The sequence below is a fragment of the Lathamus discolor genome, chromosome 1, assembly GCF_037157495.1.
Source record: "Lathamus discolor isolate bLatDis1 chromosome 1, bLatDis1.hap1, whole genome shotgun sequence".
In the NCBI taxonomy this organism is placed as follows: Eukaryota; Metazoa; Chordata; class Aves; order Psittaciformes; family Psittacidae; genus Lathamus; species Lathamus discolor.
Window position 1 is genome coordinate 3,036,076 of NC_088884.1, and position 26,976 is coordinate 3,063,051.

General features: G+C 64.1%; 4 protein-coding genes across 7 annotated transcripts; 3 read left to right on the forward strand and 1 right to left on the reverse strand.

Moving 5' to 3' along the window:
- The first annotated feature begins 2,447 nt into the window (after positions 1–2,447).
- ADM2 (adrenomedullin 2) lies at positions 2,448–6,359 on the forward strand. The gene is made up of 3 exons (XM_065669190.1): positions 2,448–2,679; positions 2,958–3,094; positions 6,008–6,359. The coding sequence occupies exons 2-3, from the start codon at positions 2,988–2,990 to the stop codon at positions 6,303–6,305; spliced, it is 405 nt and encodes a 134-aa protein (XP_065525262.1). The 5' UTR covers positions 2,448–2,679; positions 2,958–2,987; the 3' UTR covers positions 6,306–6,359.
- A 1,929-nt stretch (positions 6,360–8,288) lies between these two features.
- MIOX (myo-inositol oxygenase) lies at positions 8,289–11,115 on the forward strand. The gene is made up of 10 exons (XM_065668980.1): positions 8,289–8,395; positions 9,140–9,208; positions 9,453–9,533; positions 9,710–9,872; positions 9,960–10,027; positions 10,107–10,216; positions 10,335–10,402; positions 10,558–10,607; positions 10,718–10,830; positions 10,925–11,115. Exons 1-10 carry the CDS (start codon positions 8,378–8,380, stop codon positions 11,031–11,033), a joined length of 849 nt encoding a protein of 282 aa, XP_065525052.1. The 5' UTR covers positions 8,289–8,377; the 3' UTR covers positions 11,034–11,115.
- Positions 11,116–11,555: 440 nt separating this feature from the next.
- LMF2 (lipase maturation factor 2) lies at positions 11,556–18,982 on the reverse strand. 3 transcript variants are annotated; one of them, XM_065668246.1, is made up of 14 exons: positions 18,817–18,982; positions 17,725–17,978; positions 16,251–16,279; positions 15,968–16,164; positions 15,592–15,770; positions 15,253–15,391; positions 14,971–15,105; positions 14,777–14,882; positions 14,397–14,493; positions 14,128–14,310; positions 12,950–13,118; positions 12,713–12,824; positions 12,367–12,466; positions 11,556–12,285 (listed from the first exon to the last, which is right to left on the reverse strand). In XM_065668246.1, exons 1-14 carry the CDS (start codon positions 18,911–18,913, stop codon positions 11,944–11,946), a joined length of 2,139 nt encoding a protein of 712 aa, XP_065524318.1. In that variant the 5' UTR covers positions 18,914–18,982; the 3' UTR covers positions 11,556–11,943. The 3 variants fall into 3 exon arrangements, with proteins under 3 accessions (XP_065524318.1, XP_065524236.1, XP_065524406.1); XM_065668164.1 differs by having other exon boundaries at positions 11,556–12,288; XM_065668334.1 differs by lacking the exons at positions 11,556–12,285; positions 12,367–12,466 and adding an exon at positions 12,473–12,562.
- A 4-nt stretch (positions 18,983–18,986) lies between these two features.
- Positions 18,987–26,680, forward strand: NCAPH2 (non-SMC condensin II complex subunit H2). 2 transcript variants are annotated; one of them, XM_065668463.1, is made up of 21 exons: positions 18,987–19,071; positions 20,023–20,242; positions 20,326–20,427; positions 20,960–21,015; positions 21,529–21,610; positions 21,723–21,791; positions 21,888–21,967; positions 22,279–22,412; positions 22,552–22,644; positions 23,491–23,585; positions 23,660–23,722; positions 23,838–23,904; positions 24,192–24,299; positions 24,541–24,594; positions 24,852–24,919; positions 24,993–25,080; positions 25,177–25,236; positions 25,331–25,383; positions 25,488–25,589; positions 25,836–25,985; positions 26,145–26,680. In XM_065668463.1, the coding sequence occupies exons 2-21, from the start codon at positions 20,123–20,125 to the stop codon at positions 26,280–26,282; spliced, it is 1,782 nt and encodes a 593-aa protein (XP_065524535.1). In that variant the 5' UTR covers positions 18,987–19,071; positions 20,023–20,122; the 3' UTR covers positions 26,283–26,680. The 2 variants fall into 2 exon arrangements, with proteins under 2 accessions (XP_065524535.1, XP_065524610.1); XM_065668538.1 differs by having other exon boundaries at positions 25,008–25,080.
- The last annotated feature ends 296 nt before the right edge of the window (positions 26,681–26,976 follow it).

The following is a 26,976-nucleotide window of genomic DNA, read 5'->3' on the forward strand; positions in this document are numbered from 1 at the left end:
CCCAGTGTCATCATGTCCCCCAGTCCCATGTGCCAGTGCTGTGTCCTTGTGTCCAGGTGTCCCTGCATCCCTGCATTCCTGAGTCTTTGCATCCCTGTTTCCCTGAATCCCTGTGTCGCTTCTTCCCTGCATCCCTGGGGCTCCAGGTCCATCCTTGACCCTGGGGATACTGGGGACCACGAGGACCCTGCAGATGCTGGGGACACTGGGCATACTGGAGATGCTGGGGATGCTGGGGACACTGGGCATACTGGAGATGCTGGGGATACTGGGAATACTGGAGACACTGGGAATGCTGCGGACTTTGGGGACACTGGGGACCCTGTGGATGCTGAGAACACTGGGAAGCCTGAGGACACTGGGGATGCTGGAAACTGTGGGATATCTGGGAACATTGCAGACCCTGAGGACACTGTGCCCCTCTCCTCCCCCTGTGCTTGCAGGGCCGAAGGCCACATCCCTCCCCTCTCCCAGCCGTTCCCTGCTGTTTCCCGTGCCCATGGCACGGTGCCGAGCGTATCCCAACGGCTCCAACACCGTGTTCCTGTGGAGGGACACGGATCCAGCACCGCATGAGCTGCGTGTCCGGGGACATCCCCGGTCACCCGGCACCGCCCCCTCCGCTAGGTCTGAGCCCTTGGGCAGAGCCGCTGCATGGGCAGGGAGCTGGTGTCCCCATTGGTGCCATAGCGGGCAGGAGAGCTCTGGGACTGCTGCAGGGGCACAGCGATGGGCACAGGGATGGACACCCTGGGGGGTGAAGGCACATACACCTGGGTCAGAGCAACCCCGGGCACAGCTACAGACTGGGCAGAGAAGAGATTCAGAGCGGCCCTGCAGAGAAGGACTTGGGGGTGCTGGTCGATGAGAAAATGAACATGAGCCGGCTGCAGTGTGCGCTCGCAGCCCAGAAAGCCAACCGGATCCTGGGCTGCATCAAAAGGAGCGTGACCAGCAGGGCGAAGGAGGTGATCCTGCCCCTCTGCTCTGCTCTTGTGAGACCTCACCTGGAGCATTGTGTGCAGTTCTGGTGTCCTCAACATAAAAAGGACATGGAACTGCTGGAACAAGTCCAGAGGAGGCCACGAGGATGATCAGGGGCTGGAGCACCTCCCGTATGAAGACAGGCTGAGGAAGTTGGGGCTGTTCAGCCTGGAGAAGAGAAGGCTGTGTGGGGACCTCATAGCAGCCTTCCAGTGTCTGAAGGGGGCCTATAGGGATGCTGGGGAGGGACTCTTCATCAGGGACTGTAGTGACAGGACAAGGGGTAACGGGTTAAAACTGAAACAGGGGAAGTTTAGATTGGATATAAGGAGGAAATTCTTTCCTGTTAGGGTGGTGAGGCACTGGAATGGGTTGCCCAGGGAGGTTGTGAGTGCTCCATCCCTGGCAGTATTTAAGGCCAGGTTGGATGAAGCCTTGGGTGGGATGGTTTAGTGTGAGGTGTCCCTGCCCATGGCAGGGGGGTTGGAACTGGATGATCTTAAGGTCCTTTCCAACCCTAACTATTCTATGATTCTATGGCAGCTCCCAGTGCTCCTGCTCCTCTTCCTGCTCCTGCAACCATGCCTGCTCCTGTTCTTGCTCCTATTCCTGCTCAGCCCGTTGGGTTTGTGCCGGTTTCTCTCTCTCGTTGGGAATAATCCAGCAACAACCAAACGGAAGCACTGGGAATGCCGCAGAAATTCCCTCTGGGAAGAGGTCGGAAGAGCCAGACCCCGCGTCCCACACAGGGGGTCTGTGCCCCCCCACCCCGTCAGGGCCTGCCCCAGAGCCCAGATCAAGCGGAAGATCCCGGCGATTCCGAGAGCGCGGAGCCCGGAGGGGGCGGTCCCCGGCTCGGGCACCCTGCGGTGCTGGGGGGGCCTCGTCCCGTCCTTGCAGCGCGGGCATCACCCGGATGGGTCCCTCCTCCCATCCCTGCTCCATCGCAGCTCCCCCAGGACATGTTCCGGCCCCATCCCAATCCGTTTCCCCTCCCCGACCACTCCCCAGCCCCATCCCATCCCAGCTCCACCCCATTCAAGCCCCCGGACATGCTCCTGCCCATCCCAGTCCTCCCCAGGACGTGTCCCAAACACATCCCAGCTCCCCCAGGACATGTCCCTGTCCTGTTCAATCCCGCCCCAGACCCCCAGGACAGCTCCCCCATCCCATCCCAGTTCCATCCTATTCAACCTCCCAGGGCCTGTCCCAGTCCAATCCCATCGCATTTCCCCCTCCCAGAACAGCTCCCCCAGTCCCATCCCGTTCCCCTTTCCCCAGGATATGTCCTGACCATATCCCATCTCTCCCCGGACATGTCCCAGACCCCTCCCATCCTCATCCTATTCGTCCCTCCCAGGACATCTCCCCCAGTCCCGTCCCATCCCAGCGGCCGAGGACACGTCCCGGTCCCTTTCTATCCTATCCCAGCCCCATCCCGTTCCGTTCGTGCCGGGCCGGGGCCGGTGCCGGGTTCCGGTGCGGGTCGCTGGGGCTGCCCCCGCCCGTGGCTCCTCCCGCCCCGGCGGCTCCTCCTCGCCCGTGGCCGCGCCGAGCCCGGCGATATTTAACCTGGGCCGGGGAGCGGCGGCCGCAGCGACGGCCCCGGACACCGGCACCCGGGAGCCCCCGCACACACCCGAGCCCCCTCGGAGCCCCCAGAGCCCCCGGTCCCCAGCCCCGGGACCCGCACAGGTACCCCCGGGACCCCCCGGGACCCCGCATCGCCCCACGGGCTGCGGGACCTCATGGGGAGGGACGGGACGGGCGGCACCGGGAGGCGACCGGAGGGCACCGGGAGGCAACGAGGGGGGGGGTACCGGGAAACATTGGGAAGCACCAGGGAGACACCAGGAGGCACCGGGGAGCAACCGGCGGCCGCAGGGGCCAGCGGGAGGCGCCGGGCGGCACCGGAGGGTACGGGGGGCGCCGGAGCCGGGCCCAGCCGCTCACCGCTCGTCCTCTTTCTGCAGCCCCGGAGCCACCGCCGGCCCGGCCCCGCCATGAGAGCCCCGGTGCCGGTGGCGCTGGGTTGCATCAGCTTAGTGCTGTGTGTGCTGGAGCTGCCCGCCGGCCTGCCCCGGCCCCACGGCCGGGCGCACAGGCGCAGGTGAGACCGGACCCCTCTACCCGCACCCCCCCATCCCGCACCCTCGGCCCCAAACCCCCCTGCCCAAACCCCCCTGCCCGCACCCCCCATCCCGCTCCTCCCCTGCCCGCACTTCCCTGTGCGCGGTGTCTCTGTGCCCCCTGCCCATCCCCTGCTTGCCCCCCCCCGCACAGGTGTAGCAAGGAGCCCTCTCCATGCAGTGGCTCTGTGCCCCCTGCCCATCCCCTCTATGGGGCAGCTCTGTGACCCCCCTGCTCATACCCCTGCCTGACCCCCATACACAGGTATGAGCATGGGGCAGCTCTGAGCCCCCCCTGCCCGCTTCCCTGCCTGCCCCCCCATGTAGGTGTAGCAAGGAGCCCCCTGTGTGGAGCATCTCTGTAGCCCCTGTCCACCCCCTCCCACATGGGGTGTCTCTGTGACCCCCCTGCCCACCCTCCTGCCTGCCCCCTCTATGGGGCATCTCTGTACCCCCTGCTCACCCTCCCTGCCCTCCCCCTTATGCAGGTATGGGCAGGGGCCCTTTACATGGGGCAGCTCTGTGCCCCCCTGTCTGGGGCGCCTCTGTGCCTCCCTGTCCATCCCCAAGAGCCCAGCTCCTGCCCAGCCCATGTCCGCCTGTCCTGCCAGCCACGGGGCTTGGGCACGGCCCAGTGTGCCCATTGTCTGCGTGTCCCGGCCTGTGTCCCGCTGCCCATCACCCCCAGAGAGGTGGGCACTGGGGGGTCCCCGAACCCCAACCTGCCATCACTACCTGCCCCATGCCTGTCCCTATGGGGACACGGGGGTGATGGGGGGGGGGGGAGCATGGACTAGGGGGGTCCCTGAGAGTGTGTGTGCACGGGGCATGCAGGGCACACACGTGTGCGGGGTGATGAGGACCGTGTGTGTGTGTGTGCAAGGCGTGTGCCAGGCGAGGGCTGGGCTCCAGCCGCAGGAGGTACATGCGTGTACACGCGTGTGCCGGGGCTGCGTGCGTGTGTGCGTGCACGGCCGCTCGGGTGCGTGTTGCTGCTTGAGGAGCGGGCTGGGGTTGGGATGTGCCTGCTCCATGCCCAGATCCGCAGGGATCGGCCCAACTGATGCGGGGGGGGGAGTTGGGGGGGGGGGTGCTGCTGGTGGAAGGGGACCCATTCCAGTGCCACAGCACCCAGGGGTGCAGGGTGGACCCATCCCACAGTGGGGATGGATGGGGGGGACACAGGCACCCCAAATGCTGGGCATGGACTGGGAGATCAGGATGGTGTGGCCGCAGCTCCACGTGCTGGGGATGGGGGTCCCTGTGATGGGGGTCCCCAAGACAAAGGGTATCTGAGACATTGGGGTCCTGAGGACATGGCAGTCTGAGAGACCCAGGGGCACTGTTTAGGGGACATGGGGACTCTGTTGTGGGGACCCCAGCAGCAAGTACGAGCAGTGGGGACCGTGAGTCCAGCTCTGTGCTGGTGCCAAGTCCATGGGAATGCCGCGAGCAGCAGTGGGAATGGGGCAGGAGCCACATGTGGGAGCTGTGGGGTCCCGGGGTTGGTGGGTGCCCCACGGTGCGTCCGGTGACATCCATAAAGCCCTGGGATGTGGCCCAGGAATGGGAGCAGGAGCAAACCCATGTGCCAGGGCAGATCCCGTGTGCTGGGGCAGGAGGGGAACCCCACAGCCAGCGGCGATCCCATGGGATGCTGGCACTGATCCCATGAGATGCTGGCACTGATCCCATGAGATGATGGCAATGGGGCTTGGCTCCAGGACATGGGGAGGCTGCTGGAGCTTCCAGAATGGGAACAGGATGGGAATAGAACGGGAATGGGCAGCAGGAGCTGGGAATGGCCTCGGGAGCTTCCTGAGCCGCAGCGCCAAAGGAATGTGGCCTCTGGCCCCATGGAACGCGGCGTCCGGCCCTGACACACGTGTGCTGCGTGTGTGCAGGGGTCATGGGATGTGTGTGTGTGCCTGCATGTGTACAGGGGTCATGCAGTGCGTGTGTGCTGGGACGTGTGCGTGCTGTGTGTGTATGGGTTACAGCGCGGGTGTGTGGAGGGAGGAGCAGCTCGTGCCATGTGAGCCATGGAGCCGGTGACACCGGAGCATGGACACGGGTGTTGGTGCATGTGGCAGCTCCTCTGCCCTGGTGCTGCTCCTTGTCCTCTTGTCCTGCTCCTGGCCCACGGCAAGGGAGGGGTCCGGGCCCATGGAACCGATCATGGGATCAGCCAGGAGGGAAAAGCCCTTCAAGCTCACCCAGTCCAACCATTCCATAGCGCTGCCAAGGCCACCACTGCCCCATGGCACTGAGGCCTCGTCTCCACGCTGTGTGAACACTTGCAGGGCCGGTGCCTGCAGCCCTGCCCTGGGCAGCCTGTTCCAATGCCTGAGCACCCTCTGGGGCAGGAACTGCTCCTCAGCTCCATCTAAACCTGCCCTGGTGCAGCTTGAGGCCGGTTCCTCTTGTCCCATCCCTTGTTCCTTGGGAGCAGAGCCCAGCCCCTCCTGGCTCCATCCTCCTGTCAGGCACTTGTAGGGAGCCATCAGGTCCCCCTGAGCCTTCTCTTCTCCATCTGAACCCCCCAGGTCCCTCAGCCGTTCCCCATCACACTTGGGCTCCAGGCCCTGCACCAGCTCCGTTGCCCTTCTCTGGCCCCGCTCCAGCCCCTCAATGTCTCTCTTGCAGTGAGGGGCCCAGAGCTGAGCACAGGATTCGAGGTGCAGCCTCACCAGTGCCCAGTGCAGGGGCACAATCACTGGCGCTGCTGCCGGCACTGGTGCTGATATAGGGCAGGACTCTGACAGCTTCCTGGCTGCCTGGGCACAAGCTGCTCATCTCCATCCATTGACCACCTCTGTCCTCGGGTCCCTTTCCACCCCACATCACCCCCTCCCACCGCACTGATGCTCTCTCACTCTCTCTCTCTCTTGCAGGGAGCCCCCGGACCGGATCCCGTCCCCGCTGTCCCCCTTTGTGGACCCTGCGGTGCTGCACTCTTCCGGTGCTGCCCGGCACCGGCTGCCCGCGCCATGGCCTCCCCCGGCACACGCGTCGCGGCACGGGCACAGGCACACGCGTGGCCGGCGGCACACGCAGCTGCTGCGCGTGGGCTGCGTGCTGGGCACGTGCCAGGTGCAGAACCTGAGCCACCGGCTCTGGCAGCTGCGGGGACAGTTGGGGCGCCAGGACTCGTCCCCCATGAACCCCCACAGCCCCCACAGCTACGGGTGATGGGGACCCCCGGCCCTTGCCCCCCGCATCCCCACTAAAGCACTTCCAGAGTCACGCGTGGCTGAGCTGCCTCTGCACACCCATGGGGGGCCACGGAGCATCCCCATGGGGGGCTCCCACCCCATCGCCAACAGCAACCCCATGGAGCGCAGAGAACATGGAGTTGGTGGCCCATGGTGGCAGCAGCGGTCCATGGTGGCCCATGGTGACGGCAGTGGCCCGTGGTAGCCCATAGTGGTAGCAGTGGCCTGTGGTAGCCCATCCAGGGCTGGTGACATCGGGTCCAAGGGGCACCAAGGATCCTGCTGACCACAGCAGCCTTGTGCAAGAGCAGCAGCTGCTGACTCAGCACCTCAGCACCCTGCCATGGGGTGGGGGGGGGGGTGGGGGGGTAGGGGAGCCTGCCGCTGCACCCCATGGCACTCCTATGGCACCCCATGGAATCCCTATGGCACCCTGATGGCACTCCACAGCACCCCATGGCACCCCCTTCATCCTCACCCAGACCCGAGTACAGCCCATGGGTCCTGCACCGGGACCTCATTCTCCCAACCAAGGGGCTGGTGCCAGACGGGGCTCAGCACCCCGAGGTCCCTTCCCCCTGCTGGGTGCCATGCAGAGCAGCACCTGGTCCTGCCCTTGGAAAGGTGCTGTCCCCTTCCCCAGCACCCTGCGCCCCACGTGGTGAGACTGGGACCAGGTGCTGGGGGGTGCTGGGGGTGTCAGCCCATCGCCATCCCCATCCCTGTCCCCTGGTGCCATGGTGTGGACAGGGAGGATGGTCCCTGTCCCACTGCTGACACGTTGTGCCCCCATGGGCTCAGTGGAGGCCCCTGGACACGAGGGGACCCCGGTGGCCCTGCCACCCCATGCTGTGACACCCCATGAGCACCCACAGCCCCATGAGCACCCCACTCCCACTGAACATCCCCCCCCCCCCAGCCCTCAGCCACCCACCCATGGGTGCCTCTGACGTTGTGCAGAATAAAGGGTGTGAGGAGGGGTCCTGGCTTGGGAATCCCATGGGAATGGGGCATGGAGACGGGTGGGGGACGCGACTGTCCACAGGCAGTGGGACAGCCAACAGTGTGCGTCACCCCATGCACACAGCGTGTCACCCCATGAACACAGCGTGTCACCCCATGCACATGGCGTGTGTCACCCCATGCACACAGCGTGTCACCCCATGAACACGGCATGTCATCCCATGCACATGGCGTGCGTCACCCCATGCACACAGCGTGTCACCCCATGAACACAGCGTGTCACCCTATGCACATGGCGTGCGTCACCCCATGGACACGGTCTATGTCACCCCATGCACGTGCCGTGTGTCACCCCATGAGCACAGCGTGTCACCCCATGCACATGGCGTGCGTCACTCCATGAACACAGCGTGTCACCCCATGCACATGGCGTGCGTCACCCCATGAACACAGCGTGTCACCCCATGCACATGGCGTGCGTCACCCCATGAACACAGCGTGTCACCCCATGCACATGGCGTGCGTCACCCCATGGACACGGTCTATGTCACCCCATGCACATGGCGCGTCTCACCCCATGTATGTGGCGTGTGTCACACCGTGCACCAGCCGCATGCCCATGGCCTGGCATGTCCGTGTGTCCCCAGAGGGGCCGTGCCCCCCATGACATCCCCAGCCCCATTGGCAGCTGCCTGCTGGGCCCTGCCCCCAACCTGCTCCGTGCAGCCCCCCCAGCCCCCCCTGCCTGCTGCCCCCTCCCTGCAGCCCCCAGCCCCTCACTGAGCCCCAGGGCGCAGGCCGAGTCCTCCCCCGAAGTCCCCATCAGGGTCACACCGCAGCCCATTTGCTCCCCATAGGCAGCCCCAGGGCCACCCATCGCTGGGGGTTCCCAACTTGGGGGTCCCTGCTGGGGATCAGGGTTTGGGGTTGGGGCTTGGGGTCCCCGCTCGGGGCCGCCCAGCCCTGGCCCAGCCCCTGCCCCAGTTGAACCATTAACACGGGTTAACCGGTGACCCATTGTCCCGCGGGGATAAAGCCGGGGGGGGGCGGGCAGGGCCGGAGCCGAGCACCCACAGCCCCGCCGCCATGAGCAGCCAACGGGTGGTGAGTACGGACCCACATCGCCCCACACATGGGGGGCAGAACCCCCCCTGCACTGCCCCACACACCGTGGTCAGAGCCCCCCCCCCGCATTGCCCCACACATGGGGGACAGGACCCCCACTGCACTGCTCCACACACTGTGGCCAGAGCTCCCCCCGCACTGCCCCACACATGGGGGGCAGGACCCCCCCGCACTGCCCACATACGGGGGACAGAGCCCCCTCCCTGCACTGCCCCCCCCCCCCCCCCCCCAGGACAGGACCCCCCTACACTGCCCCACACACCGCGGCAGACCCCCCCATCCCCCTCTAAGGGGGCTCAGCCCCACAAGTGTCACCCCCATGGGAGCCGTGCCACAGGCAGCAGCCCCAGGGACCCCCACCCCAGGGCTGGTCCCTTCTGAGGGGAGGAGGAGCCCCCGGGACCCACGGCTGTATCCTCCCTGCTGTGGGGTGACAACCCCCAAGTGGGTTGCAGCCAAGTGACCGGCCAGGGGGGGAATGGGGGTCCCACAGTGCTGGGGGCCTGCCCCCCACCCCTGGGGGGTGCAGGATGTGTGGGGTGCTGGGCAGCACCCTGGGGTTCAGCTGCACCCAAGGGCCTTGCAATGCTGCGACACACGGGGCAGGGCTGCACAGCACCATGCAGTCCCTGCAGCACCCTTGGGTCCCCCCTGCTCCCCCCATCTCACCGGCAGCACAGGAAGGGCCCCCCCCCACCCTGAGCAGCCCTTTCCTCTCCCCAGGAACCCAACTGCCCCGAGGAGCTGCCCCCCGGCACGGCCGAGCCCCAGCACCAGTACCGCAACTACACGGTGAGGGGGGGGCTGCACCGGGGGAGGCGGGGCAGGGGGGTCCCCATCACTGGGGGGGTTCTCCTGCACCAGGTCGGTTATTATGGGGTGTCCCTGCACAAGCAGGGTGCAGGGGGGATCCAGCTACAACCCCCATATCCAAGCCAGGTGGGGGGGTCTCATCCACTGCTGTGGGAGTCCAGGGGTGCTCTGCTGTGTTGGGGGGTGTCCCCACACCCTAGACCCCCCCCCCCATTGCACACAGGAGGGGAAGCTGCTGGAGCGGGTGTACAACACGTACCGGCTCATGCACACACACCAGACCGTGGACTTCGTGCGCAAGAAGGTGCGACCCCCCCTGCAAACACCCCCCCACCCCCCAGCACCCCAAGTCCAAACCATGCACTGGGGCACCCACTCCCTGCGCACTGCAATGGGGGTCGGGGGTGTTGGGAATCCCGGTGCAGGTTGTGGGGGTCACTGTCCCCCAAAACCCCATTGCATCCCCCCCCACACACACAGTGTGCGCAGTACGGGCCGTGCTCGCAGCGCCGCATGACTGTGATGGAGGCCCTGGCGCTGCTGGATGAGCTGGTGGATGAGTCCGACCCGGACGTGGACTTCCCCAACTCCTTCCATGCCTACCAGACAGCCGAGGGCATCCGCAGGGCCCACCCCGACAAAGGTAAAGCAGGGGGGGTCCCGCACCCCTAACCCCCCCCACCCCCCTGGGGTCACATCCATTGGGGGTGACAGCTCCGCTCACCCCTAGACTGGTTCCACCTCGTGGGGCTGCTGCATGACCTGGGCAAGGTTCTGGCGCTGTTTGGGGAGCCCCAGGTGAGTGGGGGGGGGACTGGGAGGCAGGAGGGGATCCAGGGGGGTCTGGGTGGTCAGAGCCCCCTATGCACCCCTGCAGTGGGCCGTGGTGGGGGACACCTTCCCCGTGGGCTGCAAAGTGCAGAAGTCGGTGGTGTTCGGAGACTCCACCTTCCACGACAACCCCGACACCAAGGACCCCCGGTACAGGTGAGGTGGATGCTGGGGGCTGCGCCCCATGTTACACCCCTCATTGCACCCCACATCACCTCCGGGGTGGGGGGTGCAGGCACTAACCCTGACCCCCACAACCTGGCTCCATCCCCAGCACCGAGTATGGCATGTACCAGCCCCGCTGCGGCCTGGAGAATGTCCTAATGTCCTGGGGACACGATGGTAAGGGATGAGGGGGGAAATAGGGGGGTCCCTCACCCACAGACAGGGCACCCGGACCCCCTTTCTTTCCCAGAGATTCAGGCCTGAAGCACCTTTGCTGGGGGGTGCAGCTCTTGGGGTGCTCTGCCCCATCACTGCACCCCAATGCTCCCCAGAGTACATGTACCGGGTCATGAAGTTCAACAACTTCGCCCTGCCCAAGGAGGTGAGGGATGCGGCTGCAGGGCACAGGGGGGGAAGTAATGGGGGGGACACATGCCCCCCCCCCCCCCCGGAGCTGACACTCCCCCTCCGTGCCCATCCCCATGCCCTCAGGCCTTCTACATGGTGCGGTTCCACTCCTTCTACCCCTGGCACGCACACGGGGACTACCTGCACCTCTGCAGCGAGGAGGACCTTCGCATGCTGCCCTGGGTGCGCGAGCTCAAGTGCGTGACTGAGGGGACGGAAGGGGCTTTGGGAGGGGGCTCAGCCCCAGGTGACCCCCCCCCCCAAGTACTGACCACACTGACTACTCCACAGCAAGTTCGACCTGTACACGAAGCAAGAGGAGCTGCCCGACGTGCAGCAGCTCCGCAGCTACTACCAGTCGCTCATCGACAAGTACTGCCCTGGGGAGCTGTGCTGGTGAGGGGGGGGCACACTGGGACCCCCCCAACCGGGGGACAGCGCTGGGACCCTGGGACCACACCAGGACCCCCACCGCACCAGGACTGTCACTGCACCAAAACGGGAGCCTGCTTTGCACCAGGACCCCCAGTACCACACTGCGTCAGGATCCCCACCACCATACCCCACCGAGACCCCCAGGGCGAGGCACCGGGACCCCTGCCACAAGACACAATGCACTGGCACCCCCACCATACTGCATCGAGACCTCACCGTACTGCAGTGGGACCCCCAATGTAGTACACCAGAACTACCACTGTGACCCCCACTGCACCACCCTGAGACTCAGCACACCCCAGCGCCATGGCACAGCCCCTTCACCGTGGGGGGCACTGGGGCCAGACAATAAACCTGCTTGTCGCACACTCCCAGTAGCACCTGCACTATAGGGGAGACACTGAGCAACCCCTCCCCAGGCAGGACCCCCATGGGGGCACACGGGGGACTCCTCCCCAGGCAGGAATCCCAGCAAGAGCCATGGGGCTGGAATGTCAAAGGCTTTATTTAGAAAACATAGGAACCTGCTGAGCTCACCGGGGGAGCATGGAGCAGGCCAGTGAGGGGGGGCAGCACCTCAACTGGGCTAGGGAGCACCCAAACTGGTCTGCTGGTGCCTAAGGGCTGGGAAGGGTAACTGGAAAGGCTGATGCTGCCCAAAGCTGCTCCCACCAGCGCTGAGCATGACCCCACCAGTGCCTGGCATTGCCCCACCAGTGCCAATACCCACCCCACCAGTGCCAGCATCACCCTGAAGCCGTAGCACAGGGGTCAGAAGCAATGGAGCCACCCGGTGTTGCTGGCATCAGTGCAGCACCCTGGCGTGCCTTCAGTCCACTGGTGGAAGACGAGACCCAGGCCAGCGGCTCTGGGTGCTACTTCTTCCTCTTGGTGCCATGGCGGCCACCCCCGCAGGCCTCGGGGCCACTGCAGGCCCGGCTCTCACCCCTCTCCTGGGGCTCCCTCCTCCGCATGTGCCCGTTCTTCTCCGTGCCCCCCCTGTCCGCAGGGTCCCCGCGCCGGGGCCCTTTGTGGCAGGCGGGGGGTGCCCCCCCCCGGCACTGGCGGCGCAGGGCTCGCAGGAGGCAGGCAGTGGCCACCACCAGGTAGAGGGACCAGAGGATGGCGGGGCTGGGCACAGGGCGGCAGAGCTGGCGCAGCGACTGGAGCACCCGTGGCAGCACCGTGGCCAATGGGCGCCTTGCTGGGGTCTTGTCCTGCTGGGGGTGAGGAGGGAGTCAGGGGGGCACCGGGTGACTGTGGGGTGACCATGGGGTGACTGTGGGGTGGGGTCCTACCTTCAGCCCGTGCTGGTTGAGCAGGTTCTCCAGCATGGGATCACCCAGGGACACAGTGGGGAAGAACTCCTGCACCCGCTGCCGACGCCACCACGAGTGGCTGTGGGGTGGGAGAGCTCAGCACCATGCCTGGCCCCCCCCCCACAGCCATGGGTGGCTCTTGACACCCCCAGGCAGAGCCCAGGCTGCTGAGGAGCTGCAGGGCAAGTTAATGATCCCAGGTAGATCCCAACTCCAGCCTGCACCACCCCCTGGGCACTCACACAACCGTACCATCTGCAAGCAGATGTGGAGTCACATCAGATCCAGGGAGCAGATGGGTGCGGAGGGGTCCGGTGCCACTCACCTGCCCTCGGCGCTGCTGGTGAACCAGTACTTGTAGAGCTGGGCACGGATGTAGACAGGGGGGCGGGCGCTGAAGGGATACTGGGACTCATCGACCTGCACCAGGCGGATCACTGCAGGAGACGTGGTGTCAGCTGCAGCCGGGAGCCTGTACCCATAGGCGCAGGGGCACCCCGAGGTGCTGCTGGGCTGGAGCCTGTGTCCCTGGAGCACAGAGCACTGCCACAGCCCCACTCACCGTCCTCCTGGCCCTGCAGCAGGCGGTGCACGAAGCTGCTGAACCAGGGGCTGCTGCTGTGGTGGCCCAGGGCCGCAAACCACATCTGCCAGTCGAGCCGGGGCTGGTGTGGGGCCACCACGGGGGGAGGCCTGCTCACGTTCCCTGGCTTGTACATGAACTCGATCTCCTGGGGGGCAGAGGGATTAGGGGGTGTCAGCGGGGGTAAGGAGGTGGCCCTGGAGCTCCCTCAGCTCTGCTGGCATAAGGCTAAGCGCACTCAGAGTCACTTCTGGGGTTACCATGTGCTTCCAGAGGGACAAAGCCCCCCCTCCAGGGGACAAGCCAGTGCGACATAAATGTTTGGATCCAGTCGAGTTGATTCCTCAGCCACCCCACACTTGCCTGTGGCACTAAACACAGCTGTGAGACTTGATTCACCAAAGCTCCGAGCATTCAGTTCACAACAACCACAACAGCGCTCCAGGCGTGAGGAGTGCCTGGAAAGCTGCCCAGGAAAAAGGACCTGGGCCGGGGGGTGGTTGACAGTGGCTGAATGAGCCAACAGCGGGCCCAGGTGGCCAAGCAGGAACAGCACAGTTGTTTGTGCCAGCACCAAGCGTGGCAGCAGGGCCAGGGCAGGGATTGTGCCCCTGCACTGGGCACTGGTGAGGCTGCACCTCGAATCCTGTGCTCAGCTCTGGCGCCTTCTCTACAAGGAGACATTGAGGGGCTGGAGCGGGGCCAGAGAGGAGCAATGGAGCTGGTGCAGGGCCTGGAGCCCAAGTGTGATGGGGAACGGCTGAGGGACCTGGGGGGTTCAGATGGAGAAGAGAAGGCTCAGGGGGGACCTGATGGCTCCCTACAAGTGCCTGACAGGAGGCTGGAGCCAGGAGGGGCTGGGTTCTGCTCCCAAGGAACAAGGGATGGGACAAGAGGAACCGGCCTCAAGCTGCACCAGGGCAGGTTTAGACGGAGCTGAGGAACAATTCCTGCCCCAGAGGGTGCTCAGGCATTGGAACAGGCTGCCCAGGGCAGGGCTGCAGGCACCAGCCCTGCAAGTGTTCACACACCGTGGGGACGAGGCCTCAGTGCCATGGGGCAGTGGTGGCCTTGGCAGTGCTGGGGAGTGCCTGGACTGGATGATCCTGAAGATCCTTTCCCACCCAAGGGCCCTGTGACTGGGGACCAGTGCTCACCGTCCAGTTCTGCCCATCGTAGCTGCCTTCCAACACCACTTCGGGCCGTCCCCCCACGCCGGTCATTCTGCGGAACAGCCCGTAGGAGTTCACGAGCTGGAGACGCTGCACTGCGCCAAACGCCTGGTGGATGCCGGGCCACAGCTTCCCGTTCGACTCAAGCTCTATGTAGGTGAAGGGCACCTGGGGAGGGCAGAGAAAGGCTCCAGCATCATGGCATAGGGGGCCCAGACCACGTCCTGCTCCCCAAACCCCATCCCTGCACTCACCAGGCTGATGGCAAATACCCCCACGGCTGCGGTGGCGAAGATGACCCATTGAAGCATGGCCCAGAGCTTCCAGAAGCAGCCACGGACACAGGCACAGCTACAGAAGGGGAGAGGTACATCAGACCCATTTGGGTTGGAAGAGTCCCTGAAGCTCAGGTCTTTCTCCTCAGGCTGCTCCATCCAGTCTCCCCCAGCCTGTAGTTGTGCTTGGGCTTAGTCCCCCTCTAATGCTCCCAGTACCCATGGCAAGGCTCCCACTTCACACAGCCCCAGGGTCCAACCTTCCCACCCAGCCCCATCAGACCCAAGTGTCCCTCCCTGCAGCAATCCCACCCCCAGGGACCCCAGAGCAGCCCCAAGTGTCCCCCCCCGTCACTCACCGGTACAGGGCAGCCAGGATCTCCCAGGACAGTGAGAGGAAGGCCAGTCCCACCAGCGGCAGCGTCACCGCCCGCAGCCACGTCGTGAACTCGTGGTAGGTGAAGGCTGGAGCAAAGGAAAACCCATGGAGGGTCAGGGAAGAGCCTCTTCCAGCCCGGGGACACCGGGACCCGCAGCCCCTGCCGCGACATACCCACTTTGGACTCCAGCAGCCTCTTCTCCCAGTTGATCTCCAGGCCGAAGTACTGAATGCTCCAGTAGAGCAGGAGGCTGTAGGTGCTCAGCTCCAGCAGCGTGGACAGGAAGGACCCGAGGCTGGGGGGCCAGGCTGTGGCATGACACAGTAGCTCAGTGCCACAGCAGACAGAGGCCAAACACATCCCTGCAGCAGCAGCCAACCCACCACCCCTCGCGGTCACACCGGGACGGGGCAGAGACGAGAGCCCACCCCCCAGGCTGGGCACCCCAGACTCACAGCCTGTGTTTCTCCTCTTGCTGCGCCCTGTTGAGCGCCCCACATGCTCCTCATCCAGCAGGGAGGAGGCCAGGACGATGGTGAGCATGTTGAAGAAGTTGTAGTTGCCCGTGAGGATAATGAGGGCCTGCAGCAGGACCTGGGGAGGAGCGAAGGGTTGGGGTGTCGCAGTGGTAGGGGGCAGAGGGCATCAGGAACCCCGTCACCACCATGGCCACCCCAGCTCCCACAGGGACCCTGTTCTGCCCATGGCCTGAGCTGGGCTCCCCATCCTGGGGAGCACCACGGCACTTGGGGTTACAAGGAGCAGGACTGGACCTGTTTCTGCCCCCACCCCACCTGGCTGTAGAAGGCGAAGAGCCGGAGCCGGCGGATGGGAGCGAAGAAGAGGACAGGGACAGCGATCTCGATGACATAGGTGGCCACCACACTGAACTTCTGGAACCACACCGGGAGCTGGTGCGTGAACCATGCAGCTGGCGTGGGGATGCACTGGGTCTCGTAGTGGTAGGTGAGAGCTGGGGGGACAGCAGGGGTTGGGGGGGGACATGGGGGTCACAGGGATGCAGCATGGAGTGGGCAGAGCCAGCACAAAGCTGTGCCAACACAGGAGAGGAGCCCACAGCAGCTGTCTATGGGCATGGGGAGCTGAGCCTGAGGCTCAGGGCAGTGCCCCTGACTGGTGCGGAGCCCCACAGCCACAGCCCCCCCTCACCTGTGAGCCCCCACCATGTGGGGCAGCGGCTGGTGAGCTTCACCACCCCCGAGGCGAACATGAGGCGGAAGAGCAGCCAGCGCACGAGCCAGAAGGTGACGCTGTCGTGGGGGCGCCAGGCTGGGGGCCCCCACGAGAGGATGCGCAGGGGAGCCACCAGCACGGCCAGGAACCCCGCTTCCAGCAGCAGACTGTCCCTGTGGGAGCATCAGCACTGTGGCCCCCCTTGCCACCCAGGCAGGGTGGACCCTCTGCAGGGCGGGAATTGGTGGGAGTGACTTACCATTGGAAGTAGAGGAAGACCTGTCCCACCTGCAGGAGAGAGGGAGGCTGGTGAGCAGGGAATGGGGGCAGGATTGGGCCCTAGTCCATCCCCCATGGCCCTGGGGTGGCCACATTCCCCTGCATGTACCCCAGTGCTACTGGGAGAGAAGACTCCATGGTGTGTGCAGGAACACAGCCCAGCCCTATTTAGCTCCAGCACAACAGTGTCACTCACAGAACCATGGAATAGTTTGGGATGGAAGGGACCATAAAGCTCACCCAGTTCCAACCCCTGCCACAGGCAGGGACACCTTCCACTAGAGCAGGGTGCTCCAAGCCCCTGTGTCCAACCTGGCCTTGAGCACTGCCAGGGATGGGGCAGCCACAGCTTCTCTGGGCACCCTGTGCCAGCGCCTCAGCACCCTCACAGGGAAGAGCTTCTGCCTAAGAGCTCATCTCAGTCTCCCCTCGGGCAGGTTCAAGCCATGAGTAGCAGCAGCAGGAGGAGGAGGGCAGCAGACGGGAGCAGCTCTCACACCAACCCAGGCTCACGGCTGGAGCCTGCCCCAAGGAGCAGGCACAGGGACTTTCTCTCCAGCATACCCTTAAAAGGGAGCGAGGAGAAGGAACTCTGGCCGCGCATGGGCCGGAGAAGGCAGAGCCACACACGGCACAGGAGCCACACAGGGACAGAGCCCCCATGGGTGGTGGTCCACCAGAGCTCCCTCCCACCCAAGAGGTGCTGCTCCCTCCCCTTGCCAGGGCACTGAGTTGCTCCGAGTCCCGGCTCCTGCCATGGCTCTCCTGGGACATACGGACACGGCTCAACAGCACTGCCTGTGCCATGCAACAGCTCCCTGTGGGGTGCAGCTGGGTGCTGGGGAGACTGTGGGGTGACAGCACTGCAGGGGACCCCCTTCCTATAGCCAGCCCTTCATCTTTCCAGCTTCCCAACAGCATTCCCTGCAGTGCCAGACACAACCCAAACTCCAGCAGGAGGGAGCAGTGAGGGCTGGGGGAGATCTCTAAACAGAGGTGGGATTTCCTCCTTCATTCCCTGGTTTCAGAGGAAAGAGGATCCCTCAATCCCTCCTACTGCTGCCTGCACAGCGGGATCTGACTCACCAGCAGGATGCGGCTCAAGAGGGTGGATTCATGGCTGGGGGACACAGATCTTGTGGGATACGGGGAAAGGGCCTGGAGCTTGGGATAAGGGCCCTGGCAAGGCTTGATAAGGCAGGGAATCAGCTCTGCAGGCAAGTCCAGGGGGGTTTATCCTAAGAAAGCACCAAGAATTGGCACAAGGATGGGGCTGTACCCACCAACATGAGCCAAGGAGGTATCAGCACCTTCCCCACATCTCCAAGGGGGAAGCTGAGAGTGCCAGGAGCTCATTAGATGGTATTAATGGAACAACGTCACCTCCCTGCACTCCTAGATCCCACTCCAACCCCTCCAGGGCTCCAAAAACCCCTTCCCATTGGATCTCATACCTGGTAGAGTGAGAAATAAAACACCCAGAGCAACGCAAAGACCAGGCTGTCCCTCAGGGGCTCCAGCAGCAAGGCACCGAAGGAGCAGAGCACGCCAAGGAGGCAGAGCAGCTCCATTCCCAGCTCTGTATCCAAACCCAGGCTGGGTCCGAGCCACAGGAGGGTGGGAAAATCCCGGAACTGCTCCCATAGACCCTTCCCACTGAGGCGCAGCACTCTGCGAGCAGGCAGGATTCCATCTCTTCCATAGAGACCTAGAAAAGGGATGGTGGGAAGTGGGATAAAGGTACTTTTAGGCTGGTAAAGGTGGGGCAGCACACTGTGAGCCCACCCTGTCAGTACCTGGAGAAGGGGCTCCAGCTCATCCCCATTCAACACTGGCTTCCCAGTTTCATAGGATCATGGAATGGTTTGTGTTGGAAGTGACCTTAAAGCTCATCCAGTCTCAACTCCCTGTCACAGACAGGGACACCTTCCACTAGAGCAGCTTGCTCCAAGCCTTGTCCGACCTGGCCTTGAGCACTGCCAGAAGAGCTTCTTCCTTATCTCCAACCTGAACTTCCCCTGTTTCAGTTTGAACCCATCACCCCTTGTCCTATAGCTGCAGTCCCTGATGAGGGTCTCCCCCCCCCCAGCATCCCATCCTCAGCATCCTCCCAGTATTCCATCGCCTCCCTCCATCACCTCCGCCCCACCACAGCTCGGTGCCACCAGCACACCTACTCGCAGCACACTCAGCCGCACTCTCAGCAGCTTTAATACCAAACATTAAAGACCGCTGCCCGCAGCGCAGATCCCTGAAGGACGCCGCTGGTGTCCACCAGACACGGAGCCGTTATTCCCTCTTGGAAAACCCATTTCCCCTCGGACTGGGCACGGAACAGCCCTGGGATGAGCCCAGACGGCGGCCAGACCAGGGTGAGCCACGTAGGAGGCCGGAGCAGCCGCGGCCGCCGCAGCACTGCGCTACGGTACCTCAGCGCGGTGTGGGCCGGAGCCCGCCGGGACCCCCGGGACAGCACTGCGGGAAGGGAGAGGCCCGCACCCCCCCCCCCCAAATGAGAGACCCCGGGACCCCGCGCCCCGCCGTACCGGGGATCTGCACGTAGAGCGAGGCGAAGGCGGCGAGGTAAGCGGCGGCCAGCCCGGCCAAGAGAACCGCCCGCACCCGCCGAGGCGGCTCCGCCATCGGCGGCAGCAACGGCGGCGGCGGAGACACCACAGAGACCCTGCCGCGCGCTGCGCCTGCGCGCAATGACGTCAGCACGCCCCTCCCCGCGCCGGTTCGGGCGGGAAGCGCAAACCGGAGGTGGGGAGGGGAGGACGGGACGGGAGCGGAGCGCGGCGGTGAGCGGGGCCGGGAGTCCCGGGGGCAGCGGGATCAGAGGCTCGCGGGGAACTTGGCTGCGATCGGCACGAACGATCGGCACCGGGAGCTTGACCGGCACCGGGGACCGGGAGGTTGATGGGACCCAGCCGCCGGGTCCCGCTGAGCTGCGGCTGCGCCGCGGGGGGAGTTGGTGTTCATCGCCCCGTTCGGGCTCAGGAGGGGCTGCTCCGCGTGTGCGGCTCCTGTGGGGCTGAGGAGAGCTCAGAGCTCAGTCCCGGGCCTCGCGATGCAAGTAACGGGGTGCGCAGAGGAGCTGTGGCTGCCCCGTCCCTGGCAGCGCTCAAGGCCAGGTTGGACACAGGGGCTTGGAGCAAGTTGCTCCAGTGGAAGGGGTCCCTGCCCGTGGCAGGGGTTGGGGTAGGGTGAGCTTTAAGGGCCCTTCCAACCCAGACCAGGCTGGGTTTGTACAAAATGAGACATTGAGGTGGCAGAGCGGGGCCAGAGAGGAGCAATGGAGCTGGTGCAGGGCCTGGAGCCCAAGTGTGATGGGGAACGGCTGAGGGACCTGGGGGGGTCAGATGGAGAAGAGAAGGCTCAGGGGGGACCTGATGGCTCCCTACAAGTGCCTGAGAGGAGGATGGAGCCAGGAGGGGCTGGGCTCTGCTCCCAAGGAACAAGGGATGGGACAAGAGGAACCGGCCTCAAGCTGCACCAGGGCAGGTTTAGATGGAGCTGAGGAACAATTCCTGCCCCAGAGGGTGCTCAGGCATTGGAACAGGCTGCCCAGGGCAGGGCTGCAGGCACCGGCCCTGCGAGTGCTCACACAGCGTGGAGACGAGGCCTCAGTGCCATGGGGCAGTGGTGGCCTGGGCAGTGCTGGGAACGGTTGGACTGGTTGATCTGAAGCTCTTTCCCAGCCCAGTCGATTCCATGATGTGTGTTCACTGCATGGTTCTGTTCAACTCCAGGTTTCCATCAGCTGCTCTCTGTGACCTCCCCTGCTCCAATGCCACCTGTGGGATCACCGGCTGGTAACGGGGGGGTTTAACCCCGTTCAGAGCTCAGAAGATGCCCCCCACCAAGGGGGAGCTGGAGTCCCGCTTCCTGCACCTCCTGCAGCCCATCCGCGACCTCACCAAGAACTGGGAGGTGGACGTGGCCGCGCAGCTCGGCGAGTACCTGGAGGAGGTGAGGTGATGGGGGGGTCCTGCCAGGGTCCATCTCAACCCCACTCCCCCGCTCACCATTCCCATCACTCCTGTTCCTGGCAGCTGCAGCACGTCTGCATTTCCTTCGACAATGGGAAAACCACCATGAACTTCATGGAGGCGGCGCTGCTCATCCAGGGATCCGCCTGTGTCTACAGCAGGAAGGTGAGGAGCTGGTGGTGACGGGGCAGCGGGTGTCAGGGGTGGCACCGAGAGTCTGCCAGGGATGTGAGCACTGATAAGGGTGGGATTGAATGGAATATCATGGCCAGGTCCACTCTGTGATGTACAAAAGAGATCATGTCAGAACTGGTGATGATTGATATGGGGTTGGATTAAAGTGATTTACACAGCACTGCACTGGGATGATGTGTATAGACATCAAAAATCCGAAGGGATAAGGGAGATCCTCCTGTTGAGGATTATGGATGTCATAAAATCACAAATGACAGACTGGTTTGGGTTGAAGGGACCTTAAAGCTCATCCAGCTCCAATCCCTTGCCATGGGCAGGGACACCAGGTCCCAGCTTGCCCAAACCTAGCCTCAGAAAGGCAGAAACAGCGAAAAGAAGAACAAGATGAGCCAGAATCTGACCCCAAGCACTGGGGATCAGAGGAGGGTGGTGGTTCCCCTCATATCAGCTCTTCTGGGAGCTGTTTTCTTCCTCTCCTGAGCCTGGTTGTTTTCCTGCCCAGGTGGAGTATCTCTACTCACTGGTGTACCAGACACTTGACCACATCTCCAACAAGAAGTAAGTAGGGCTGCAGTGCCTGCTTCTCCTAACCTGCTGCCCCTCAGCAGTAGTTGCATTACAAACCCAAACATGCCTCTTGCAGGGTTGGTCTCGAGCCCATGCAAGCACTCTGGGGGGGCTGCAGGAAATGTCCCCAGTGGGATGAACCCCAGAGCCTGGGGCTGTGATTGTCCCCATGTGCTCTTCCAGTGCCACAATCCTGTGATTTTCCTGCCTGCTCTCAGTGCAGGCCAAGGGGAATGGCTTGAACCTGCCAGAGGGGAGACTGAGATGAGCTCTTAGGCAGAAGCTCTTCCCTGTGAGGGTGCTGAGGCGCTGGCACAGGGTGCCCAGAGAAGCTGTGGCTGCCCCATCCCTGGCAGTGCTCAAGGCCATGTTGGACACAGGGGCTTGGAGCAAGCTGCTCTAGTGAAAGATGTCCCTGGAACTGGAGGAACTTTAAGGTCTCTTCCAACCCAAACCATTCCAGGATTCGCTGATGCTGATTCTGTTTTCTGCTTCCTGATCCAGGCAGGAGAAGTTGCCCAGCTCCCTGGGTCCAGATGGGACAGACGCCGACGCCACATTTGGGAAGGAGGACATTGCTGAGAAGGTGAGAGCTGCAGCTCCAGTGCCACTGCTCTGGGTCCATCCCATCCCTTTGCGCGGGTCCTCGTGGCCCCACAGATGGAGGCGGGTGACCACATGTGGGTCTCTCTCTGCAGTTCCTCTCCCTGGATGACATCAGGGACACCAGCCGGGGCACTGTGGACATGAAGGATCACCAGTCCAATGTAGGAGCCATTCCCCTCCTTTGCTCTCCCTTCCTGGGCTGGGGTTTCCCGGGATGAATCCCGAGGTGCCCCCATCCCACCTGTTTGCCTCTGCAGCCTGTGAACATCGTTCCCTCAACTCCCATGTCCTTGGTCCCACCAGAAGACGATGAGAAGAGAGACAACCCCCTGCTCAGGTGAGATTCCCTCAGCCACTCCTGTGGCTTTACCTGAGTGCCCCCACGGTGGGGCTGGGCTTTCCCTATGCCTCAACCAGGGAACTGCTGCCCTCCCAGTTTAACCGGGAGGGATGATCCCGGAGGCTGGGAGCTGCCTGTGGTGCAGGCAGGGTGCAGGGGGAAGGGATGAGCCAGGGCTGGGCTGGGAGATCTCAGCAGGGCTGAGCTGGGAATGACTGTTGGGAAGGCCTGGGCTGTCCCCCCCGCAGCAGTAGGGCCATCCCCTCCCCTAGGCTGCTCTGGGGTCTCTGATGGGGCTCTCCCCGCAGCTGCAAGGGGGAGGTCTTGGCGAGCCGCAAGGATTTCCGGATGAACGTGTGCACCCCGCACAAATCCGGAGCATTCCTGCTGGAGCTGGCGGGGCTGTCCCCAGCCCCACTCTGGAGCCCCGGCCCTGCCCCAGGTATCGCATGGGTACAGGGCATGGAACGGGATGCTCCTGCCCGCTCCCCGCCCGCAGGGAGGCCGCCTGGGGCAACCCTGCGCTGGCAGCCCTGGTGCCAGGGCTGCTACCAGTGACCTGTGGCTGTTGTCACCCGCAGCAGCTCCAGCCGGTGTCCCCGGCGGCAGCAGCGACCGCAGCAGCAGCAATGCAGAGGCTCCCGTCCGGGCACTGAGCTTCTCTGAGGAGGGAGGTGAGATCCCGGGGCCCTGTGTCCTGTCCGTGTGCCTGTCCCTGTGTCCTGCTGCTGCGCGTGTCCTGCTCACTGTTTCCACATGTGTTGTGGTTTAGCCCAGCCGGTAACTCAGAACCATGCAGCCGCTCGCTCAGTCCCCCCCGCTTCTTCCCCCTCTGTGCTCCTGGAGGGATGGGGAGGAGAATGGAGAGAATGTAACTCCCATGGGTTGAGATAAGAACAGCCCAGTAACTAAGGTACAACACAAATCACTGCTGCTGCTACCACCAGTAATAATAATGATGAGGGAAATAACAAGGGGAGAGAATACAACCGCTCAGCCCTCACCAGCCAATACCCGGACCGACCTGAGCAGTGATCTGGGCCTCTTGGGTGATTCCCCCCAGCTTCCACCCCAAGCATAACGTGCTGTGGTATGGAATAGCCCTCTGGCTAGCTTGGGTCAGGTGTCCTGTCCCTGCTTCCTCCCGGCTTCCCATGCCCCTCCTCGCTGCAGAGCATGAGACTGAACAGGCAGGGTAAGTGCTGCTGCGCAGCAGCTAAACCCACGGCTGTGTTTTATCAGCGCTGTTCTCAGGCTAAAGCCCAAACGCAGCCCTGCACCAGCTACTGGGAAAGAGAAAAGCGACTGCTCCTGCTGAACCCGGCACAGGCTGTCCCCGTGGTTTTGCCGGTGTCTGCCTGTCCTGCCCGTGCGTCCTGTGTCACATCCCTGTGTCACGTCTTGCTTGTCCTGCCTGCGTATCCATCTGTGCCACAGCTGCTGTGTCCCTGTGAAGCCCCTGGGGTGCTCTTTGGGAAACAGGGAACCCCAGAGGCTCTACCCAGCTCATTCCCATGCAGGACTGGAGGATGACGGTGCTGGCGGAGATGATCCCATGCAGGAGGATGCCGCAGCGCTGGCTCCAGGTGGTGCCAAACACATGGAATCACAGCGGGTAGGTGAGGGCTGGGACAGCGCCACGCTGCTCACCGGAGCCTCGGCTCATCCGGCCCATCCTGCCCCTGCCAGAGCACCCCAAGATACGCGCTGCGGGAGCGAGCCCCTGCCCAGCACCCCCAGACCCATGTCAAGGTAGGGGGGACCCAGAGCGTCCTGAGGCTGTGGGGCACCGGGAAGCCCTGGGATGTCCCAGCCCTTCCCAGGTGCCCCAGGGAGCTGTGGCTCTATCAGCACCCGCTCCCTGCAGGAGCTACTGGATCCATGGCAAAGTCTCGACCCCTTTGCGGACTCCGAGGACAAACCCCTCAGGAAAGGTACGTGATGGGAGCTGGGGAGGGGGCTGCTGCCCTGGCTCTGTCTGCGCAGCACCGGCTCGTCCTGGTTCCATTCCCCATCCTCTTGTCCTTTGGCATCCCTGGAGCCACAGTGGGTTTATCCCAGCTCCTTTTCCCACCCGCTTGTCCCTTGGCATTCCTGGATCCTCCGCGGGTCTCTCCTGGCCCCATGGTGCCCAGAGGGGCTGTGCCAAGGGCTGAGGCTGGAGCCACCCTCCAGCATTCCCGGTGGCGCCCGGGGCCGGTCTGACCCTTCCTGCTCGCAGGGAGACCATTCCTGGTGCCGCCGGGCCTGGAGGATGTGGTGGGGGGGAAGCGCAAGAGGAAATCCCCCCGGAAGCTCCAGAACTTCATGAAGTGGTTCGCCATGGCCTGTGAGTACCGCAGCGTGTCCCATGGGATCCGGCCGGGATCCAACGGGAAGGGTCAGCTGAGCCCCACGGTGGGACCTCAACAGGACACCTCGGAGGTGGCTCTGGTGGTGACAGCCCCGTGTGGGGTGTGGTGGTGGCAGAGGGGTCGGTGCTGCTGTCCTGGGGGGTTCTTCCTCTGGGATCCCAGTCCTTCTGGTGGGAATGGGCACCTTTGGGAGCTTCAACCCTCTGCTTCCCCCAGACGACAACGTCTCGGACGGCAGAAGAGCCAAGAGGAACGGCCCGACCTTCGCTGGTGAGTGGTGGGGCTGGGGAAGACGCTCTGTGTCCTGCCTGTGCCTCTCGGCACCCCCAGCCCCTGCGCTGTCCTCTTGGGGGAGCAGAGCCAGAGCAGAGGGGACCCTGCACCCCAAAACTGTGAGTGGAGCCTGGGATGGCACCAACAGCCACCCTGTGCCTTGATGGGGGGAGCTGGAAGGGCTGGCCCCATCCCGTGGTGCAGGGCCCCCCCTCAGGGTGCAGAGGTGCTGCCCTGCACCCATCCCACTGCAGACCTGGAGGTGCTCTACTGGAAGCAGATGAAGGAGCGGGTGGCTGCGCAGAGGAAGCTGCAGCCCAGGGTGAGTGGGGCTGGAGGTGGGGGGGCGCTGGGCTGGGGGGACCCCCCCTTGTACCCCCAGGGTGGGGGCTCAGGCCTGTTTCCTGAAGGAGCCACTGCAGCCCGAGGAGGAGGCAGAGCTGCTGGAGGAGGAGCGAGGGGCTGAAGACGATGAAGGAGAAGGTGCTGCACCCCCAGTCCCTATCCCACCCCTATGGAAGGCCCTGTCCCACTGAGACAGGGCCTGGGGCAGTCACTGAGCACATTCCCTCCCCATAGGTGACTTTGGGGAGCACGAGGACATTGAGGCCCTGGAGGAGCTGGAGGACGGAGACCCCAGTGAGTGCATGGCCCCGAAGGGGGTTGCACCCATGCTCAGCCCTGTCCCTGTGCATGTCCCCATGTGCCCTCACTGCCGCTGTCCCCTCTGCAGATCCCCGTCCCTCCAACTCTCTGTGCTACGAGGAGCTGGTGCGCAGGAACGTGGTAGGTGCCATGTTGGGGGGGCCTGGTGCACGTGCCAGAGGCTGTGGGGTGTCCGCACCCCGCCTGCTGTCCCCGTGCACCCCAGCCCTCCCTGTGCCCCCTAGGAGCTGTTCATGGTGGAGTCGCAGCGCTATGTGCAGGAGACAGAGCTGTCACAGCGCGTGCGGTGCTGGGAGGAGCGGATGGTGCCACTGCTGCAGGAACAGGCAGGGATACGGGAGGGGCTGGGACCCCTCTTTCCTACCTCTCCTTTTCTATCCCCCCTTTCCTAACCCCTTTCTTGTCCCCTTGTTGCTTTCCCTCCCCTGCTTTTCCTTCCACCTTCCCGCTCTTTATTTCCTCCCCTTCCCCCCTTCCTTATTTCCCCCTCCATTTTCTCACCCTTCTCCCCCCTTTTTCCCCTTGCCCTTTTCCTGTTTCCCTCTGCCCCCCTCGCTGATCGACCCCCGCAGGAGTCCCGCCAGGCTCTGGATGTCCGTGGCTATGGGCAGGCGCTGGTGCAGGGCTGCGGCGCCCTCGGGCACTGGTGCTCGTTCGCCCGGCTGGTGGCGGGGCAGCCCCAGGCCGAGGTGAGCCGGTACCTGATGGCGGCTCTGCAGCTGGTGAGTGCGGGGGGCCTGTGCCATGGGGGGGCTGTGAGCGCCCTGGGCCTGCAGCTCCTCAGGGCCACAGGTGGGGCAGGAATGGGACCGGGGGGTGCTGCGGGTGTTCCGGGGCGCCCTGTGCCACCCCGGACCCCAGCGTTCCCCTGTCCCCTGCAGGCCAATGACCACGTGGTGGAGCTGGCGCAGGAGCCGGGGCTGGAGCAGGGGCTGGACACCCTGCGGCTCCGGCTGCTCACGCACCAGCAGGCGCACGAGCGCTTCCAGGCCTTCCGCCTGCCCTCGGCATGCCCGTGAAGGTGGGGGACGGACACCCCCCGGGCACCCCAACCCCCCCACCTACCACCAACCCCTTCTCCACTCCCTTTTGTGCCCCCTGAAATCCCCCAATGCCCATTTCGTACCCCCAACACTCCTTTGCACCCCCCGTTCATACCCCAGCCCTCCCCCTTCTGTACCGTCTTCATACCCCCAAACAGCCCCTTTTGAACCCCCAAAGCCCCTCATGTGAACTCAACCCCTTCTTACTCACACCCAGCGCCCCTTTTGTACTCCCAAACCCACCCTGGGTATCCCCAACTCCCCCCTTCTGAACTTCCACCCCCCCATGACCTCAGTCCCCTCCATGTACTCCCAAACCCCCCTTTGTCCCCTCACTCCCCCTCCTGCCGGCAATAAACCCTGTTCTGATAAAATGAACGGCTCTGCTGCTCTGCGGGGACAGACCTCAACCCCTGGGGATGCACCTGGAGGGTTCGGGGGGGGTAGCGGAAGGCGGTGGGGTTTGCACTGCCCATACCCACTGCCAAAGGAGGCATCGGGGGGTGTTGGCGTCCCTCCGCCCTGGTCGCTGCCACTGCAGACGGTGTCAGGGTCCATGTTCCCCCAGTATCTGCTGCTGTGGTGGGTGCTGGGGTCACCATAGGGGATGTTGGGGTCCCCCTTACCCTGGTTCCCCCCACCCCAGGAGACACTGGGGATGTTGGGGTCC

What these genes read in the sequence shown, in the direction of transcription:
- ADM2 (XM_065669190.1), top strand. Translation starts at nt 2,988, where the DNA reads ATGAGAGCCCCGGTGCCGGTGGCGCTGGGTTGCATCAGCTTAGTGCTG. An exon ending in GGCCGGGCGCACAGGCGCAG is followed by an intron (nt 3,095 to 6,007) that starts GTGAGACCGGAC and finishes TCTCTCTTGCAG; the next exon opens with GGAGCCCCCGGACCGGATCC.
- MIOX (XM_065668980.1), top strand. An exon ending in CGCTGTTTGGGGAGCCCCAG is followed by an intron (nt 10,028 to 10,106) that starts GTGAGTGGGGGG and finishes GCACCCCTGCAG; the next exon opens with TGGGCCGTGGTGGGGGACAC. An exon ending in ACCAAGGACCCCCGGTACAG is followed by an intron (nt 10,217 to 10,334) that starts GTGAGGTGGATG and finishes CTCCATCCCCAG; the next exon opens with CACCGAGTATGGCATGTACC.
- LMF2 (XM_065668164.1), bottom strand. Translation starts at nt 18,913, where the DNA reads ATGGCGGAGCCGCCTCGGCGGGTGCGGGCGGTTCTCTTGGCCGGGCTG. An exon ending in TTTATTTCTCACTCTACCAG is followed by an intron (nt 16,280 to 17,724) that starts GTATGAGATCCA and finishes TCTCTCCTGCAG; the next exon opens with GTGGGACAGGTCTTCCTCTA. An exon ending in GGGTATTTGCCATCAGCCTG is followed by an intron (nt 14,311 to 14,396) that starts GTGAGTGCAGGG and finishes TGCCCTCCCCAG; the next exon opens with GTGCCCTTCACCTACATAGA.
- NCAPH2 (XM_065668463.1), top strand. Translation starts at nt 20,123, where the DNA reads ATGCCCCCCACCAAGGGGGAGCTGGAGTCCCGCTTCCTGCACCTCCTG. An exon ending in ACCCCCAGACCCATGTCAAG is followed by an intron (nt 23,723 to 23,837) that starts GTAGGGGGGACC and finishes CGCTCCCTGCAG; the next exon opens with GAGCTACTGGATCCATGGCA. An exon ending in TGCCACTGCTGCAGGAACAG is followed by an intron (nt 25,590 to 25,835) that starts GCAGGGATACGG and finishes CGACCCCCGCAG; the next exon opens with GAGTCCCGCCAGGCTCTGGA.